Source organism: Mya arenaria, chromosome 13 (assembly GCF_026914265.1).
Source record: "Mya arenaria isolate MELC-2E11 chromosome 13, ASM2691426v1".
NCBI lineage: Eukaryota > Metazoa > Mollusca > Bivalvia > Myida > Myidae > Mya > Mya arenaria.
Window position 1 is genome coordinate 20,800,114 of NC_069134.1, and position 20,369 is coordinate 20,820,482.

The 20,369-nt window shown below is 34.4% G+C and overlaps 1 protein-coding gene across 1 annotated transcript; it reads left to right on the forward strand.

Moving 5' to 3' along the window:
* The first annotated feature begins 8,599 nt into the window (after nt 1-8,599).
* On the forward strand, nt 8,600-11,483 carry LOC128215021 (uncharacterized). Its single transcript, XM_052921753.1, has 6 exons — nt 8,600-8,695; nt 8,796-8,873; nt 9,609-9,719; nt 9,897-9,947; nt 10,090-10,228; nt 10,521-11,483. Exons 2-6 carry the CDS (start codon nt 8,811-8,813, stop codon nt 10,685-10,687), a joined length of 531 nt encoding a protein of 176 aa, XP_052777713.1. The 5' UTR covers nt 8,600-8,695; nt 8,796-8,810; the 3' UTR covers nt 10,688-11,483.
* Nucleotides 11,484-20,369: the final 8,886 nt, after the last annotated feature.

Genomic DNA, 20,369 nt, shown 5'->3' on the forward strand with positions numbered 1-20,369 from the left:
ATTGTACTCATGACTTCAAAATAACTAGCCTTCAGCTGCTAATCATTAATATTCTGCGTTCGGAAACGCATGTTTTGTTATGTTAAACTCGAGGTCACCTTGATCTTTGACCTAATGCATAAAATATTCATTGGATTCATCTGCTGGTTCTAATCAAACTGCATATAAAGTTTGAGGTATAAGGACCTTTACTGATCGGAAACATTTTAGCAATAGGTTAGCATTACATTGGTTCTCTGAGCTAAGAATCAATAGAGTTCATCTGCTCGTCATTACTGTAGGGGGCTCACCCTAGTTTCACGCTAGTGAATGTACTTGACTCAAATGTATATCACAACTTCGCCTCAACTTCTTGTGGGCCGTGCTAACAAGCTCAGCCTGGCTCTCAAGTGACCGACTCAACTCTGATACAACGTAGACATTCTGTAGTTCGTACCAATTTCAGCCACGTATTGAAAACAGTTTATAACAGTTTTATTGCATTATAAAGGTGAAATATCTCTCGAACTGGGTACAAATGTTCATACGGATATATTATGTATTTAAATCATAATATTTATTAAAGGTCACTATGTTTTCGCTGGTGCGCACGTTCCGAAAATACCTTTTACATATAATATCATTTATTTGTTATATCATTCATGAATCTAGCGGTGTGATTTCTGCAGTACAACGCGATTTTAATATTGTTCTGGTAATGGCAATCTAAGCGAGATAACGCACATAAAATCACCATACTTGCTTAATTCGTACAGTTGTCTGTGCTTTATAACTTCAATACGTATACACGTTCTGAACAATACTGTAGGCCTTTATCAATTTTATCAAAACTGAACTGAAAATACTTATAAATCTTTAATGTATACAAAGTCAAATAAGTTATATGTTTGCTGAGTGATTATTATATAAAGTAATGTAAATAACAATAACAATTTAAACTTTAAATTAATGTCTCTTGTGTCCAAAGATCTGGGCACAACATTGCTAACCTACCTTTTAGGTACCCATTGACACAAAAAATCATTTGGTTTTAAACGTTGAACGAGGGGATTGCTGGTTAGCCCCACTCCCCATATTATCTTAAGCCTTTTCGATCTTGGTTCATTGTGGCGTATTTTAGTACCTCTAAACCTGTTTACATTTTGTCTTCATTTGGAACGCAAAATATGCTTCATCTTGATTCAAAGCTTCATAAAACTATCACGCTCGACATACAATTTTACGATAACCAATATGTATGCGGGTGGACAAGTCACGAATCATTATGGACCTAAGGCAATTCGGCCCTGTGTGAAAACTAACTTGGTTGATACGGCGAACAAAATGAAATAAGAATAACAGCTTTGAAAATCTGTATTTTAAGGCTAGCGGAGGGGGAAAGGGTGGCACATAGGGCGGTGCCCACGCCTTCCGACCAGTTTGCTGGCTTAAATCGTCTTAAGTTTATTTCCTTGTGAATGCGATGGATATTAAAGTACTAAAACACGCAAAAATGCACCATTAGATCAGAAATAGCTAAACATTTTTTGGTGGAATACCCGCCAACCCCTTTCAATATTTATAAAACCGTATTAATTTCCTTTCAAAGGCGCGCGTTAAAAAGGTGTGCTCCTAAGTTTTTCCTCTATCAACTTTAATTCCTTATTCCTGGTAGCGCCCATTTACATTCGTGATAACAGGAAGAATAAATAACACCTTTTACACTAGTCGTTACTATTATATATTTACTCTATGAATCGACAATTATGACATTTTCTATAATTGGCGTTTTCTCAATTCAGGTGTATGCCATGCACACCTGTGATTTTGAAATACAATTCGTAAAACAGTAACCCAAAACTGTTGTATTTATTGTTAATAGATATTCATACATGATGAGCAAGTTATTTAAAGACGTTTTAAAATTACCTAAAACAAAAAAAAAAATGTGTCGGTGAATCGGTGTCATTGTTTAAAATGAAATTACATGAACACATGTACTAAGTAAGAAGTAAACTACATGTAGATATGCGATTTTGACAGGATAATGCATTACATAGCGTTATATCGTATTGATTCATTTTCTCTGAATTTGGGTTTAATAATAATTCACATATTTTGCTTATTGCATACTATTGACAGGCGACATGTCTTTACTTTTCTTACTTTACTAGTATAGGGTAGAAGACCTTCCATTGTCTTCAATTTGTAGCACTTGTTCTCTTCTCTTTCGTACCTGTTTGTGTTTGTGAAACAGCCAAATCTCTATTTGCTGAGTGTGTTGTGTTTTCCATTACTCATAGAGTTGAGCCACATACATTTAGGTCCTACTGAAACTTTGTAAAATAACACAAATTATAATTAAAAGGCGGTTAAAAGGTTGTTGATATTGGAAATGGTGCTTCATCTAAACTGTTTGAAGTCGAGTGCGAAAGCACACTTATACTACAACACAACCCTTCCGAAAATGAGAACATGTTTCAGATATGTGACGCAATGCTGGGCATCTAATGAAATGCATGAAATTGTGTTGCCCCTTCAGTGTTTTGTTGCGCTTCCTTTTATCCCTAATATTGGTTGACCAAAATTGCCATCTCTCCTGTGAGTTATTTGGAGGAGGACTTTTGCAGCAAATAATAAGCCATCCCCTCCACAGCAAGCCAAACAATAAAAAAACAACAACAAACAAATGACCTGGCATAGAATCTAACAAGACCATATGACCTTACAGCTTCAAAGATAACGTTTAAATCGATGAAATTGTATAGCTCATACACCACATGTCTGAACAAAAAGGGCCTTTCATTATATCTAAGAACACATGTGATCTTAAAGTCTTGGTCAAAGGATCTCAGGCGAACCATACAAAGCCAAATAACAAATAACTGCTCGTTGATACAAGCCAGGCTGAAACACAATCAACAGGGGTTGATCCAGAATCGCTCCGACTTTTTACATATGTTCCGTCCAAATCATTTGAAAATCATGAAAATATAACTAAAAATGTTCTGAATTAACGATATTAAAAAATAACGAGTTTGAAAAATAACAGGAAAATACCGTCGGTGCACCGTCTGAAATATAAGTTCACAAATTGTTTGTGTATCTTTAACATCATGTGTTTCTTTCACGGTTATTTATGAAAGCCCGCCAAATAAAGTCACAGGGTACGTCATATGTCACACGTCCGAATCGGATTAAAACTTAAAAAAACAAGTGAGAAAGGCGCCAAAATAATAAGGGCAGACAACTGAACCTTCGGCAATGAGAAAGAGTTCCCGCCCTTAATATTTATTAAATTTTCTCAAAATTTGTAACATTTCCGATTAAAAGGCTTTATTTTTTTAACTTGATCACAGACACAGACTTGGATAAAACATGGCGTCATCGGACTTTGATGAAGCACGAGAGGGGATACAAGTTTGTGAATGTTTATGAAAAATACCGACACAGGCTATGAAAATGACGGCCGAGATGAAAATGAAGCAACCTGTGTGCCGTTCATTAGCATCTTACTGGCGTTAACGTCTTAGAGAAGGGCGGGAATCCATAGTAGATGGTAAAGGGAGAGGACGGAAGCCGAGGAGAGGCACGTCGTTGGTCACATCGGTAAAAAACGGCATTGAGGGTGATTGCCGTTTGGTAGTCTAGGATGTAGCTAGCGTCGTCGGAAGTGTGCAATATTTTTTAAAAATGTGTTAGATAATTGTTATTCATGGACTTCAAGTAAAAGTGCATAACGCGATCTTCACGTGTTTAGTGGTATTCGGATGTTTATAAGAAGTGGATTAAGAGAAATAAAAAGTAGTCAGTGTTGGTTGGAAAAAAAATATGACGCTTTATTAGCGCAACGTCATTGATGTAATTGGACTACGCCGGTCGGGTCCAACCATATGTATTTATTGAAATGTAATTGAGCGAAAATTTTATGTATTCTTCTGCAATTTACAGGAATTATAGCAGATATATTATACGTTTTGTATGTAAAGGTTGAATGTTCTTTGTGCTATACTATTTGAATTACTAAAAAGGTAGACGTAATTCTTGATCAACCAATAGTTTGGTGAGATCTGTACGACTTTTGTTCCATTGGGATCAGTTAGACCCGTATAACAAGTCACACATTACTTTCCAATATACATACTTATATAGAGAATGCAGTAGGAATTGACATAATTTAACTATGATTTCATAAACATGAACCCTCGTAAACGTAATATTTTATTACAGCTCTTGTGGCGTAAATCTGTAAATGTTTGATAAATTCTTTAAAGCTTGCACTTACTTAATATGGACGTTTTTTATCACGATTTGTCTTTCGACCCGCTGAAGCCAACCTGCGTTGTGACAAAGTCCACAGTGCAATAGTCTATAGAAATACATTACTATGTTATCTTTCACCAAGTCTCAACATTATATGCTAAAAGGCTAGACTTAGTCCATTTTCCCATTAAACAGCCCCAGTCATGCGTGATGGTCTTCCCTGATGTATGAGCACGAAGAAGACATACCGGTATACCAAGAACAGCACCGCCGTGTCCGGACTCATTACCTTCACAACATGTCCTCACAGAGTCCGCACTGCCAATAACTATTTTTTTTGTATTTTCAAGATGTCCCTGCACCTCCGTCACACATCCGTGAAAAATGCTGAGTTGCAGATAGCCATGGAATGTATGGGAAGATGGTGCACTGGACGCACCTCTGGATTGTATGAATGCTTAGAAGTAATCAAACCTCGGTCCCGGGTTAATTTAACCCTAAAACGAACGATCCATGAGCTTATATTCTTAATTACTTGGAGTTTCGGAACGATGATGCAATAAACTATTTATAACGATAAACTGATCTAGATCCGAACTCTTAGTAACACCCGCTCCAACACTTAGGTCATACCGTGACCCGCTACTGTCTCAGTTACAATTCAGTATAAGTTTGTCCCCGCCTTGTCAGGCTAAATTTGAAACATGTCAAAACCCAATGCCATCCTCGAACTAGATGTATTGGGGCTCAATCCCCAAAAGGGGTTTGTTCTGATACTGCCCGTTGCTGACCCAGCTCCTAGATGGATGCTTCAATACCAGATCAGATAAGTACCAGAAAGACTCAGCTTTTACATAACTGTATTATTAATTATTATTTATGAAGCGATTTTCAATGATAGCTTACATGTTTAATAAAATTACACAGTCTTTATATAAACCGAATCACGGTAACTGAATTAAATGTGTTTATAAAACCCCCAAAATAAAATAGAATATTTTTTAAAAAATATAAAAACTCACATCATCTTTGACAAAAGCGCCTGGCTTGTGGAGGTACATGACTGCCAAATCCGGAACAGGAACCATCATAGCAATGTAATGCAGGTAATGATTCTTAGTAACATGTTGTTGTTGACTGTGTAATGTCCCTTATTTCCATGCCTGGGCGAATTTTAAGGTCTTAGTATTTGACTTTAACAAATGACATATTTGAGATTCCTCCAGCAGAAATGTCACTGTAAAAAAAAATATACAAATATTATACACATTTTTAGCCAAGAGTAAGGGGGTTTTGATTTAGATATGCAGCGGTTGAAAACCGATGATTCCAGACAGTCACGAATTTTGAGAGACATGGCGAGACGCACACCGGGCAATTTTTTTTAGCTAGTGTCCATGGCGGCCATGGGTTTGTGACCCAAACAAGAAACAACTTTTCCTCTACATTGAAAATATGCAGTTGGTAAAGTTTCCCTGGGTATGTAAATGCTCGTCATTGGCTATAACCCCCCCCCCCCAAACAAATACCCTGTTTTAATGCACAAGGTTATTGTCACTAAACGAGAACGTACAACGTATAACCACAGATAGACCAAACATGCATAATGCCACTGTTTTGTGAATACCATTTTTAAAATGATCGAATGTATGCGTATGAAGATACCACTTAATATTATCTGAGACGGAAAAATAATTGTGAAATATCGTTATCATATAAATGTGATATTGCAAACATCATCATTGCATGGCTAAATGGTTGTCTCATTAAATTTCGTATTTAAAAGAAACCCGTTGATACGAATCTATTGACACAGTGTCTACTCATTACGTGCGTTTAAAAAAAAAAATTGAGTGAGGTATCTAAACATAATAGAACAAACACAAAAATCCATACTTCCTTCTAAAATCTGCTTGATCAGCATAGAATGAGTCATTGTTATCTTAAGACAGGCTCTTTTCAATCATTGAACGAATACTTTTTGTCTTGAACGTAAAAAAATGCTTTTTTTCTTCCGCAGTAATGCAACTTTATATTCCTGTTTAGGTTCGGTGTGATTTTGTCAAAAGAATGTGAACAATTGTACGGTACATGTTCAACTTTTATGTGAAACAGAGGGCGGCTCCCGGAGGGTGCATTTTAGAGACGTTTTTTAGGACGTACAATGTTAGAACTGCAAACACAACTTCCTTCTTCCTTCTGATGTTGGACTAGTGTAACATGTGCTTTCCTTGCTGCACATGCAAACATTGTACGAGTATTCATAAATGGACTTTTCATGGAATGATACTTGTGCGACATATGCTTCTCAAGTATTTCTCCAAAAGTCAGACTTTTAGTATTTAAAATAATAGCCAACATTTCTAAGCCGAACAAAAACAGTAAATATGATGTTATGTATGTTTAAGATTGGTTGCACTTTTGTTTTTGTATAAGAAAAGAGACGAGATATGATAAGGCCATTTTATTTTCTATTAATTGGTTAACGGATTTTTTTGGAAAAATGTTGGACGGGTGGTGCGAAAAAAAAGGAAAAAGGATTTCATACTCATTCTATTTTTTTTACAATACATATACATGTATTTTTCATAGCGTTTGTGGCGAAACCCAAAACCAAAAGATCAAAATAACAACAAACAGGAAAGACATGTTCATAGATACATATGAATGGCATTTGAAATGCTTAAGTTTGTTTTGATTTCTATGCAACACAATGCCTCAATAGTATAATGAATATTGATATGTTCAAATGCTCACTTTGTCATACACATATGTTTGGCTTTACAGTCCAATTTTCTCTCCTACCAATTTCAAATTCAAATTAATGTAATCATTAAATAATCATTTTATACACTTCCACCTTAAAATAATGTCACATTTTAAAGCTGCACTCTCACAGATTGAACGTTTTGACAATTTTTTTTATTTTTTGTCTTGGAACGAGCCAATTTTTGCGAAAACCCATGGAAACCAGTTATATAAGACTGCTGACAAAAAAATAGATCGCAGATTTTTATATTTCTGTTCAAAAACTGATGTTTTATGCATTTTTTCTAAACCGTTAGTAACGGTTTAAGCCATAAAACATTACTTCTGGAACGGAAATATGAAAATCTACGATCTGATTTTTTGTCAGCAATCATATATCATTGGTTTGCAGATACTTATGCTAAAATTTGCTTTTTCCAAGACAAAAAATAAAAAAAAAAGTTGTAAAAATGGTATATCTGTGAGAGTGCAGCTTTAAGTCAATATAATTACAAACTTTCAGTTTTAATGTCACTTTTAGTTGATGTTTTTTGAAGCACATCCTGACTAGAGTATCCTATTTTCAACACTATTTTCACAAATCAACATTACAATGAATATGCCTGTGTCTCCTTATTGCTGGACACTACTTCTTCTCAACAGAAAAAGCACAATGTAACAAATTTCACTGACTCAGTTATTTTTTAAATGGAATATGGAAATGTAAATAATAAAAATGACTTTATATTCAGTAATGAATTCTTTGAAGTTAAGATATTTCTCTGCAGCTATAACAAAATTTAAGTTAGCCCAGATTTTGATTACTTGAATAGTAGTCTCCATATAATTTGTTTAACAATTAATGCCCCCCTGGGACAAACACAGGACAATATATTTTATCAATTACTCTGGTTTATATGTGATAAATATTTGTTACCATTGATACAGATGTATCAGCCTTGATGTCAGTTATACCAAAACAAATAGTTAATATGCAGATGGTATGTTGAAAATGAGAATATTTTTTTTGTATAATCTCAGCTCAATTCAGGCCGCCATTTTTGAAAACAACTTTTAAAACTGCATCCTTATGTTGCAAAGGAACAGACAACAGGTTTTACATCATTTCGTGTGGGCAAAAAAAACACAGCTGTTTTACTTTTTTCTATATTGAAAAAACAACAACAAATTACCAAAAAAAAATTCTTTTTTGTTCATTTTTTTGTTGTTAGAGTTTTCGAAATAATTGGGCGGCGGATCCGTTAACCAATTTATTAAAAAAAGGCCTAATAACATTGGTGATATCGGCCCCATTGTTGGCGTCGTAATGCAAAAACTAACCTTTTTAATACACAATAGTCTTTTTTCTGCGGCACTCTTGTTCTATTATATTGTTGATACATGTCGGAACAAGTGTTCGGCTAAGTACTCGTAAACTAGTCACTACAATGACGCATTCAAATAGCCCCCCCCCCCCACAAATTCCGTGTAAAAACAACGGGTGGAACTACATTTTGACACGTTTTGATTGATTGAATTGTTTATGGATGCAATCCGAATAAAGACAGTCGTGGTTGCTGACGATTGGTTCATCAAAAACTTCCTCCATGGTTTTTCAATGAAAGGGCAGGTATAAAAGACAAAGCGGCATTTGCGAGATCCATACCCTTGTGAAGGAATACCTGGATATTCAACATTCAAACAGGTAAAGAACTCACATTTCTTGAGTAACGTGTATACTTATATATGTAACAATCATTTCTTATATAGACATAGTTTAAATTGTATTTATATTGTCTTTTCAGATTCACACATTTTGAATGAAAATGAAAGTGGTCATCTTTCTATGCTTGGTCTCAGCGGCTCATTGTTTTATCTTCCAGGTTAGAAACATAATTACATGGTATTGATATAACGATGACCTGTACACATTGAAATTATTCATGCTCTGGATATATATTGTAAATACTAATGAAATCAAACTTAAGTTATGTTTTCTTTTGTTATGATAAATGATTGAGTCACCGTAAGAATTGTATGTTGTGTTTTTTCACGTACCGTGTTCATTAACTCATTTGTTTTATATATGTAACATCGTCTGCAAAAATGAATCCCGTTGAGGTATAAACTTTAATACAAAAACAAAAACCAAAAACAATTTTAACCAATATATACAAGGTAATGGTAGGATTGCAAAACAAACTTTAAACTTGTATGAAGTTCAAGAACCATTTTTCGAAAATTCAAAACAAAGCTTTTATTGTCTGCTTATGAGGAATGATAGTTTGGTATTCAACAATAATACTGAACCATGACTCGAATGTTTAACTGGACTTCAATATAAATAATATTCATTTATATTAATTATGATGAATGGCTCTTCGATACTCAACATTTATAATTCTAAACGTCATGTATGGCATGACTCTCGCCACGAAAATATATGATATATAACCTAATTTGCCATGAATAATGGTTTGAGTGAATAAACGTTTTTTCACTTGACTTTGCCTTGTACGTATAACGAGTTTAAAGTACAAACATGTTCTGTTTTTTAATGGAAGGTTCTAGGAAGATATGTAAGTGTTGATTTTAATAGTTATATCATCACATTCAAGGGTGGTGAATCGCAGAGGAAAACTGTCCTACAGACGGAAGATGAAGTGGATGTGGTAATCAGTGACAAAAACGGATATCCTGTGTCCGAGAATGCCATCTTTGAGCAAGATGTAAATTCTTAATTACTCCATTTCGCGTTTGTTTCAAACACACCAGGGTCAGCTGAAATAAATTAAATCAAACTAGAAAAACGTTGCAAATGGTAGTAAGATTATTATATTAAAACATTCAGTACACCTGAAGGACCATAATATGAAAATATCCATCACATGTCTGTTTGCTTTCAGGGATATGAGGTGGTCAAGCCGAACAATCGCAATGTCTGTCTGATAAAACAGGTAACTTTAATTAGATGTATAGTAAAATGGCAAAAAGCCAAATTGTCAACATGACAAATGCATAGCTTCCTATTACCAGGCAATTTTGTTTTGCTTGTTCCTTATGTTATCATTATGTTTTTAACATAACTCGTTCTTCCAGATCAGTGATTCGAATGCTTGTTTCGATGAACAACCGTTGACCTTTGAGCCTTCCTCCACAATACAGACCCGTTGCGATGAGAGACCAATCATCGTCCTGAAAGCTACTGAGTGTGACGATGGCTCAGACGACGACCAAGGCAATAGCAATACTAGCCTTTTAATATTAATGTTGGTTAACCTTAATTTCGAAAAAAAAACGTATTCAATAATCGAAAACGAGTAACATTAACACTAAAGAACACGTTGACAATAGGTAACGACATGTTACTTGTAAAACAGCGTTTGTCCCTAGATTGACTCTTATAAAATACGATCAAATGAAAATAATATCACTTATAAAATTCAAAAGTCTAAATATTTATCAATTTTATCGAGTACTCTTTATAATAGTTGGATGTTGTCAAGCTTAAACTACTAATTTTACTACAGACGAAGGGCTACAGAAGGGCAAACGAAGCATTTCAAAATCCAAATGTTCAAAGATTGTAGTCTCCGGTTGCACTTGGAAGTACTGCGTTCGGCGAAACATTTGGGGAAAGTGCAAGGAGGAACGCTGCAGTCGCTGGGTCGACAAAATAATCAACTCGTGCGATTAGTTTTAAACGTCAAAGTTACCAGAGCATGAATTGAGGTCTTAGTTTGTTTGGTATCATTAGCTATATACGTGCGTACACTTAATTGCAAAAAGGTCGTTTCAATTTGTGTCATACTTTTAATACTTTTTCGATTTTTTATTCTTTAACTGAATATCATTATGGCCATAACACTACTTAGGCGTTCTAAAATGATGTGTTCCAATTAACCAGGCTGACCCTAGTACTTACGATCCATTATATGTCTTTGTTATATCCGGTTGTCCCTTTTCAGTTCTTTTTATCTTTTGTTGCTATACTCCACAAAACTCATAAAGAAAACTGTTTTGTAGTGTTGAAAACAATATTTTAAGCCAAATAGACGGAAGGTTCGTACAACGACCCGCAGCATTTTTTGTGACTGAAAATGTCCAGGATAACTTAATTTTTTTACCGGTCTCTTTTACAGAGACTTGTTGTAGTCAAAATATGTTTATTTCAGTTTTGAGGATTAAGGCAATTGTATGAGTGTTTTTCCTGTGAGTACATGTATGCAGATTGATAACTTTGTTTCAAATATGGTCGAAAGTACGGAAAAGTATTTTAAATAAATTGGGAGTGACTGTTACCCTGGAGATCGTATTTTGTTGGTATATATGACTTACATCATATTTTAAAATTATTAAACAATTCCATTGTTAACGCTAATCAGCTACTCTTTTGAAATGTCGGTACTGAGACCAATATCAAATAACGTTTCTGACAAAAAAGTGCCGCATTTGTTTGAGATGTACTTCTATACGTTGTGTGAATAAATGAATGCTTATCTACCAATGTCTCTATCAGTTTCTCATCTTAACCCTTCGGTATGCATTAGATAGGGATACACAATTAGGAAGTATCAGGAAAATACGCTGGTAACTCATTCTATGGTCCCGGTTACATTATTATAACGCAACATTCGTATGAAAAAGGCCATGCATCTTTACTCGTAAGAATATAATGCGCAGGCGTCTGCGTCAACAATTACTTAAAACGGCACAAGAGTGCAATATAAACATATCGGAACTGAAATAAAAATTCGAGGCTCCCTTTATTTTGATCAGTTAAATGATCTTAGTCAGAAATATTAATTATACAAAATACCACAAAAAAGCAACCATTGGGCGGATGAAAAAATAGCTGAATCGAAACATATAAAAGTTTCGAAACATTGTAGGTTTGTAGCCCTTTGTAAAAGACAAATGACATACTTTAAAAAGAAAGAAAATCAGAGTAGTCTTATTTTTTATAAAAATGTATTTGCTCCGGTGAGGACATGAACATGCTACCTACACTAAGGTGATACTTCACAAGTAGATGAGTTGAACACCTTTAACGTCGCATGATAAAGGCACGGTACTGTCTATATTACCTAAAATCACACACTCAAGCAGTAAAGTCCCTTTTTGTTTGCTAATTTTAAGCTAATTTCCTATCCAAACACATCTCTCTGAAGTTGTTTTCGAAAAATGAATATAAAGATTTCTAACATCAAGACGGGACAAGTTTAAAGCTAACTGTAAGCGTTGTTCTTATGTTTCTGATTGAATGCATGAGCTCGGGCAGACCTTTGCGATACCCCTTAAATGTATAACACCGTTTGATGGGGTTTACGAAACTTGCTTAATAACCACAATGTGATAACGAAGTATTAACTCTTTATTGTCTGAACAGATTTACGGTTTACAAAATACATGACCCTCATAAGATCAACAATTGGTCCAGGAACTATACATACACTTGGTCATAAAAAGACAAAGGTCTACATTTAGCCCCCAAAAAACATACCCTGGGCATATCCATGGAGAGTTATACAACACGCTTAGCTATTTGAGTGGCGAGTAGCAAGAAACTATTCCGTCGTTACAACAAGTTGACTCGACCTCAGGGTACTCCCTTAATGTGTCACACTCTTTCAAGTTGAGAAGAATTGTCGGATCAGATCATATTCAGTCATGATTATGTGATCTTAATTCGTAACAAAATGTATTTTCGTTTCTTTTATTTGAAAATAAACTGATTTACACATGTCACATGCTCCGAAAAGCAGATTGTCCATGTCTTGGACCATGGAGCCAGACATATATATTTATATTAAATAGCATCATTCATTTACAAATCATTCATCAGCAGCGTGTAACGACTCGTAAATCAAACAACCGATTGTTGTTTGAAAACCGCCGTTACTTTACTCTTAAATACTATTGACTTATTCCTGTGTACCATACAACCCCTTGATGATGGCTGCTTTGGCTCGCTAAAAATCTTGTATTATTTAAAATGCCAAATATAAATGAGGAAGAATCCTGGGATGCAGCTGTACCGATTTAATGTTGCAGCAATATCGGGAAAGGCCTACGACAAGGGGGTTACGGCACATAATATGTTCTCATCTTTTAGAAAGGCTGGAATCTATCACATGAACCGGTCACAGAAATCAGGAACAACAACAGCACCACCAGAAATATATAAAAAATACACCTGCAAAATCTGAACGTTTCTTAGATCAAAGAAAAATCACATCCATTAATCAAGCTTCAGCTAAAAAAAGAAAATCGCCACCAACGATCCAAGGAAACCCCTAGCAAACAAGTAGTGTTGTCTCAAGCTCCACATCTGGTTACTGATACCCCCGTGCTGAAAAGGCCAAGGGGACTGTATTTGAACCCATACTCTGTACTTCTAGTGAGAACTGTCCCATACCTTTAAAAATGCTCTTTTACTCCCATATCAAATTTACCACAATTAAAACAATTGTTTTATGTACCAAAAATGATGAATAAATGTCGAAAACAATGGTACTTATGAAGGATACCGAGTTAAATTTGAAAGAAAACACGGCATTTCTACCTTATGAATCGATAGTAGATCACAGTAAATCTTATTGCACTCACCAATCATTTAATATTTTTGCGTTTTTAGCTAGTAAATACACGGTTACAATCTTGTTATCAGTAATTAATAGTTTCTATAAACGCATTTCTTAGTAAGTTGTGAAAGATTTATCACTCACAATTGATGCTTGTTATACATGTATATGTATTGATTTGAATAAGAGTGTCATTTTAAGTGATAGTGATGATTCTGAAGAGATGGCCGCGGAGGAACTTTGCTGCATATGCAAAGCGTTCAACCCCATCATCAGTGCTTATCAGCTGGCTGGCTAGGAATGTTTCAGCGTGTGACGTCTCTTTCGTTTAAAGTTTTACTTTAAATATGTAAGCATTCGGGAAAAAAAAGTTTAGCAATACATGTCGTTTTTATTTTTAATAATGTTTTCTTTGTTTGTTAACAGTTTTAGTACAATGATGCTTTTTATTATGAAGCTCTATAATCACATAGTCTTAAACCTTTTATTTGCTAAGGCAGACTGTGTGAGATGCTCTTTGTTTCATAAATATTATTTTATAAATATCTTATTGGTTCATTTTATTCTAGCAAACAGTAATGCTTTCATTATTAAACCCTAGTACCAATCGACTGTAGTACCAATGTTTTAGGACTTTGATAGTATTATTATGCTGCTTTTGTCATGTTTATATTTATTCTACTGGTCATCTTTAACATTTTCCCTTTCATTATAACATTTTATTGATAGTTAATACATTTGTTCTCCACTTTTCAAAAATTATTGACCCACTTTGACATCACCGCGATGCCTTGTTTTAACTTTTCATTGCAAATCTCTCTCTGGGTTATCCCTGGATATCACCTAACCTAACTTATTAAAACTCAATAATTACACAGGATGTACTTCATCAAATTTATTTCTTACAATGGTACCTGTTTTTACCATGATAAGTTGAGCTTGCTGTTTATTTGTACAGCTATTGTTAACCAAAATTAATGAAAAATGAAAACTCTTCGCCCAGGCTTTAAAAAAATGTCGTTTATGTATTTTGCTACAATTGAAATAAGTTTTTATCACTGATAATGATTGTGAACAATGTATTTTGTCTCACTTTTGCAGAATGCTTCATCTAAAACTGTTTATGTACTTTACAACGTTGCTTATGCTTGTTTATAATGTTTAATTTCAAAGGTTGAACAAGATTCTCATGCTATTTGTCTCGTTTATGCATGTTCATTTGGATTACTTCAGTTTGAAGCATAATACATAACAGTACATTTTACAGTGCCACGATAAACTAAACAAGTCATTAGATTACCAAACCTCCCAGCAGTAATATTTGTTATAATTTTTTTCAGGCATGGGATAGATCCATCTTGTCCTATATTACTCTGTACTGATTACAAATATGGTCCGAAACAGAATTACTGAGGATCCCGACGACATCATCTGTAATCACACATACTCTGCTAGATAAAAGTTCACCATTAACCTGGACATTGGGTTACTGCTATTATCAACAATCTAATAAAGCCAATTAGTCATAAATGTCCCCGGTTCATTATAAACAATTGATTCCACAGCCTTAATTTGTGCATGGAGAAAAGGGATATGTTATGTTATGTACAGTGAAGTAGCCTAACAATATTATGTGCCATTGGATCGGTGTAATGTCTTTTGCTTTCTCCTGTTACCTTTGTATCGGTCCAGAATTTATGGACATATCAGAGGCCAAACAACACTTACGACAAAATTTTCTTAAATGGTGAAGTCAAATATTCCAAGAAATAAGTAATCAGTGGCATTCTGTTCCTGACACTCCAATGTTCAGTACAAATCACAGTGTAAATGAAACATTCAGAAACTTACTCAGATTTATTATGGATCAAACTCAAATATTTACTCTATATCAAAAGAAATATCAGACCAAACAAACCGAATTTGAAACATTATTGCTAAATACACTATTACTAAGGGACAAGAACACTTTCACCAATCAGCTATGGCACGTCACCAAATACATGTGAATCTTTTGTCCAAAACCGAAACAAAAAGGAAGAGTGATGAAGAAGGTAACAAAAAGTTGTTATGACACATTTTGAATCTGAAACAATCAGGTTTGGTAAATAGAAGTTGCCTCATAATTGCGCGGGAGTTTAATTACAAAAGTTGAAAACTGGAATGTAGACAACAAGGACAAGGGCAGGAAAATATCAACCTGACTAAGTAAAAGTAAAAAATACAGTTTTGCCAGAAGACAATATCCACAGGAGCTCGCTGACAAGAGTTGAACACCGGTAAATAGTACAAAAGGCAAACAATCCTAGTACAAAAAAGAAAATAGATTTCAGTGAAACTACAGATATGTTTTCGACAGTTGATGATAAACAGATTGATATGATCATGCACTTGAATTTCCGCCAGTATAAATAACATCGGTTTATTGCACACTGTGCAACAATTGAACTTACTCACACTGGTAAAAGCCCAACCTTTCGAAATCTTCCTATCAGGTGGGGCAGGTGTATGCAAGAGTTTCCTTGTTTAATCTTGTTTACAGACAGTTAAACGATCTTTCGCAAGAAACAACCAAGTTAATAATGGTCATGTTTTGGTTTGTCTCACAATATGAGAAGCCGCATATACCATAGCCGGCAACATCTGTCATTTTTCATTCCATCTACTCAGAATCATACTGGAAGCAACTTTGCACAAGCGTATTAACTAAATACAGAAATGTTAACACTTAACTATTTTTACCAAAAGTACAATTTACTGTAGACTTTACACCACATGGCACTGAAAAAATAGTGAATGTTCGGCCCTTTATTAATTTCCACGACTTCAAGAAGTAATTCAATACTCATTTTAACTAAAGTGTATACTTCTTGTTGTGTGATATTTGCTTTGCACTGCCATTTTTTCTCTGGGCAATGTCATCCTTTTGAGTGGCACTAGAGGTCTGCCAAGCATAGAATAGGCAGTGTGTCTGTGAGAGTATATAAGCGTCATAATATTTCGTGGCATGGCGTCTACACTGAGCGTTCGATCGGGGCACATTCGTGTTTAATGATTTTGTAAAATAACTGAATTTTATCAGAATATAATGCTAAGAACTAATCAAATTATAGGAATTTACAGAATTTATACTTGTTGCACGTTTATGTTCGGAAACAGTATTTTAGCAATAGGTTACTTCCGATTTTATATCGATTACCATATATATCTATATAAACGGCTACATGCATTGTGTCAATAGCAAAGGGCGATAACAAGCTTGTGCAAGTTGCGCAATAAGTTCTGTGTTATCGCTCCTTCTGGTATTACTGAGGCGAATATACGTTTGTTCACTAATTTTGAAATTTTGGATTTCATATTCCAGAAAACAATGCTATCTTCAGCTAGATCTTTTGCATGAATGAAGAAATACTAACTATCGAAAGTATGAATATGTGCGCATCAGCGGGGTGCGATGTTTTTGCGTTTAATAACGTTTAAATTCATTGCACAATCAAATAATTACATGTGGTTGATTGTAATGATAGTCTCTGTAACATAAAACTTTATTCGACTCTCGACCATATTACAACCACACAAAGGTAGAAACAAGGGTTCCAGGTAAATGACGTTTGATTGTATTTCATTGACATTTGTTTATTTCTCATCAATCAAAATTTTGACATTCAGCATAACACGAGAACTTTTAACATTTATACATTGCCATGCAAGCTTGTGCAATGCACAATATTTAAAAAACTTTATTTTCTTATTTTTTTTTAAAACACACAATCCATAATCATAACAAAAAGCCCTCCACAGCATTGTAATTTTTAGGTAGGATTTCAAAATAGTTAATTGTCATTTCCTTTTAGGGCAGCATTCGGGGGTATTAATCACATTCAGTGATAACTTGAGTTTTATCAAAGCATCTCAGTTTAATTAGGCGTAATAACTTCATAACAAAGAAAAGGGTGTGCATTTTATAGGAAAAGTGAATTTAAATATAGCACGTTGGCGGGGAATGGGTTCTGTGCATTAAAATTGGCTCTCATCTTATACCTCTCTGATCATTATATCCATGAAAATTAAATAACATGCATGAGTGAAGAGAACAGCTTAGGTGTCACAACGTTACGATACAAACAAATAAAAGTAGCAAGGTTTTTTTCAAATAATCATTGACAGAGACACCATAAACATAATGTGAGACAATTTAGCTCACCTAAGAAAATAGTTGAAAGTATTTGGTTCACAAGCCCGCTTGTGGAGCTCATTTCTCTTATTATTCTGAAATAAGTTTATAAGTCTTATTTCGTTTAAGATATGAATTTATCAATAAAATAGGGTATCTAAAGAAACTTTGGGCTTGTAGTGTTCTTGCATACATGTATAATGTAAGCGGGCGGACCCTTAAATTGAAAAGCTGGAAGGTGTAATTGTTGTTCGAAAAAAGTAAAATTTTATGGGACGCTTAACTTTTATGTTTTGTCCAAATACAGATTTTAACAACAAACATTTTGGGGTAATTTGAAGTTGGTTAACTTTTTATTTTTTATGATTTCGATCGCATTAAAGACATGTTTGGCTGATTACGGTCGGTTGAATTTAATTATGTTTTTGTGTTGCGTGCATACTACATAAAAGACAAAGCAGCGTTGCAAAAGCCATACCTTTCATGAAGGGAACGCTCAACGTTCAAGTCTCGATAAGATATTATTTTCGTTGAGTAAATAAACTCCATTTTGTTTTCATAACAACTGAACTGATCTGCTATCCTTCTGAAGATTAGTCTTTAAACACAAAACGATTGGTATATATTATTAAAATGCAATGTCTACATGTTTAATGTATTTACAGTTATTGTTAGCAGATATGATCGTGTGTGTAAATGATCCAGTGGTTCAATCAATTCTTACCTACTGGCAGTCAGTCTAGACTGTCAACGTATCAACCAGTAATATTCTTATGCGACAAATCACAACAGCCTTTACACTAAATTATTAGCAGTTTGTCATAATGGCACAAGTCAGACATAGTTAAGCTTGAAACCTTCTGTTTATATTCTGCTGTATTCTTTTTTTATGCATATATCGCTTGTCTCCTTTTCATTTATTAATACCATTGTTAATCTATTGATTGTGTTCAATCTTTGTATTTGAAAGTATTTTGTTGAAATAGATATTGTATAAACCAACGCCTGTTTCAGGCTACTGCCTCAACGGCACAGGGACACATATACGTATTATTGATTGGTAAATAGCATGCATAATATTTACATAAATATTAAAAAGGCGGGAACAATTTAAATATCTTTAAAATTGTTAAACTTCTAGATTGGCGATACTTGTTGGATGTACTTTAAATAAATAAAATAGCTCTTCAAGAATGAAATATCAATCAGGTATAAATACACAAATAAAATGGTACTTTATTGTACTTTAGACACATACGCCTGTCACGAAATCGAAACACTATTAGACAGGTATTAACCTACATAACATGAGAAAATGGCGTTCTTATAAACACGATCAAAATATTCTGTCACTAAATTGATGCACTTGATTCACTAAAAAAACCAACAACACGTCAAATCTGAACAACGAAGAGTGGTATTCACTCAATCTTGGGAACGACTCGTCTGTAAGCGAATCAGAAGGATCTCTGACAGTGAAGGTGAATTAATATCTATGTAGCGTAAAACAATTTATAACAATGCAACAAACTCTAAAACATTGAATATTGTTTTATATCCAGTGTTGATCCACATTTGTTGTGTTTACACTTTCTACCTATCAAATATTCAGTTAGTAAATTGCGAACAATGTATTTCGTCAATGTATTGACATAAGGCAACATATACTCTTGGAATAACCTTTGTCTCCTTGGAATATCCACAAATCATTATCGAAATGTTTCTGATGGCCATAAATATTCATCTAAAGTCTTAATGTATTTCGAGTATTCATACTGCCATCAATGAAGGTAGGCATCCCTACCACAGAATAACAGATGCAGCCCCAGACCATATTCTTGGAATATCCACGAGTTATTATCTAAATGTTACCTACTAATGGCCATAAATATTCTTCTAATGCCTGGAGGTATTTCTGAGTGTTCATAATTTCATCAATAAAGGTAGGCATCCCTACCATAGAATAACAGATGCAGCCCAGACCATATTCTTTAAGGTTCGTATTCACACAACCACCCTCTTTCCTCTGTTGTATAATGAGGTATGGATAGTTTTTCTCTCAACTAACCTCTTGAAGCCCAGACAATGCAAGTTCCTTTGCAAAACAACGCATGGAATATAGCTCAAAGTTGGGCTTATCGAAAGAAGCAATCTTTTCCAGTTGACAAATGTCATGTTTAAGAATCCAAGAAAGTTTTCGCTTCCCAAATTAATTGATGAATTTCGAACGACCGCTTCTTGGTCTGTTTTTCCAAACATTTCCACGGCCCCAAAATCGCTTTTAAAGTTACACTCTCACAGATTTACCGTTTTGACAACTTTAATATTTTTTGTCTCGGAATGAGCCATTTTTGCGTAAATATCTGCAAACCAATGATGTAAGACTGCTGTCAAAAGATCAGATCGAAGATTGTCATATTTCCGTTCGAAAATTAATGCTTTATGGCTATAGGCGTTACTCAAGAAAAATGCATATAACATCAATTTTTGAACCTTAATATGAAAATCTGCGATCTGACTTTTTGTCAGTAGTCTTATATCACTGGTTTCCATCCTTTTTCGCATAAATTGGCTCATTCCAAGATGAACAATAAATAAAGCTATCAAAACGTTCAATCTGT

What these genes read in the sequence shown, in the direction of transcription:
- LOC128215021 (XM_052921753.1), top strand. Translation starts at nt 8,811, where the DNA reads ATGAAAATGAAAGTGGTCATCTTTCTATGCTTGGTCTCAGCGGCTCAT. An exon ending in ATGCCATCTTTGAGCAAGAT is followed by an intron (nt 9,720 to 9,896) that starts GTAAATTCTTAA and finishes GTTTGCTTTCAG; the next exon opens with GGATATGAGGTGGTCAAGCC. An exon ending in TGGCTCAGACGACGACCAAG is followed by an intron (nt 10,229 to 10,520) that starts GCAATAGCAATA and finishes ATTTTACTACAG; the next exon opens with ACGAAGGGCTACAGAAGGGC.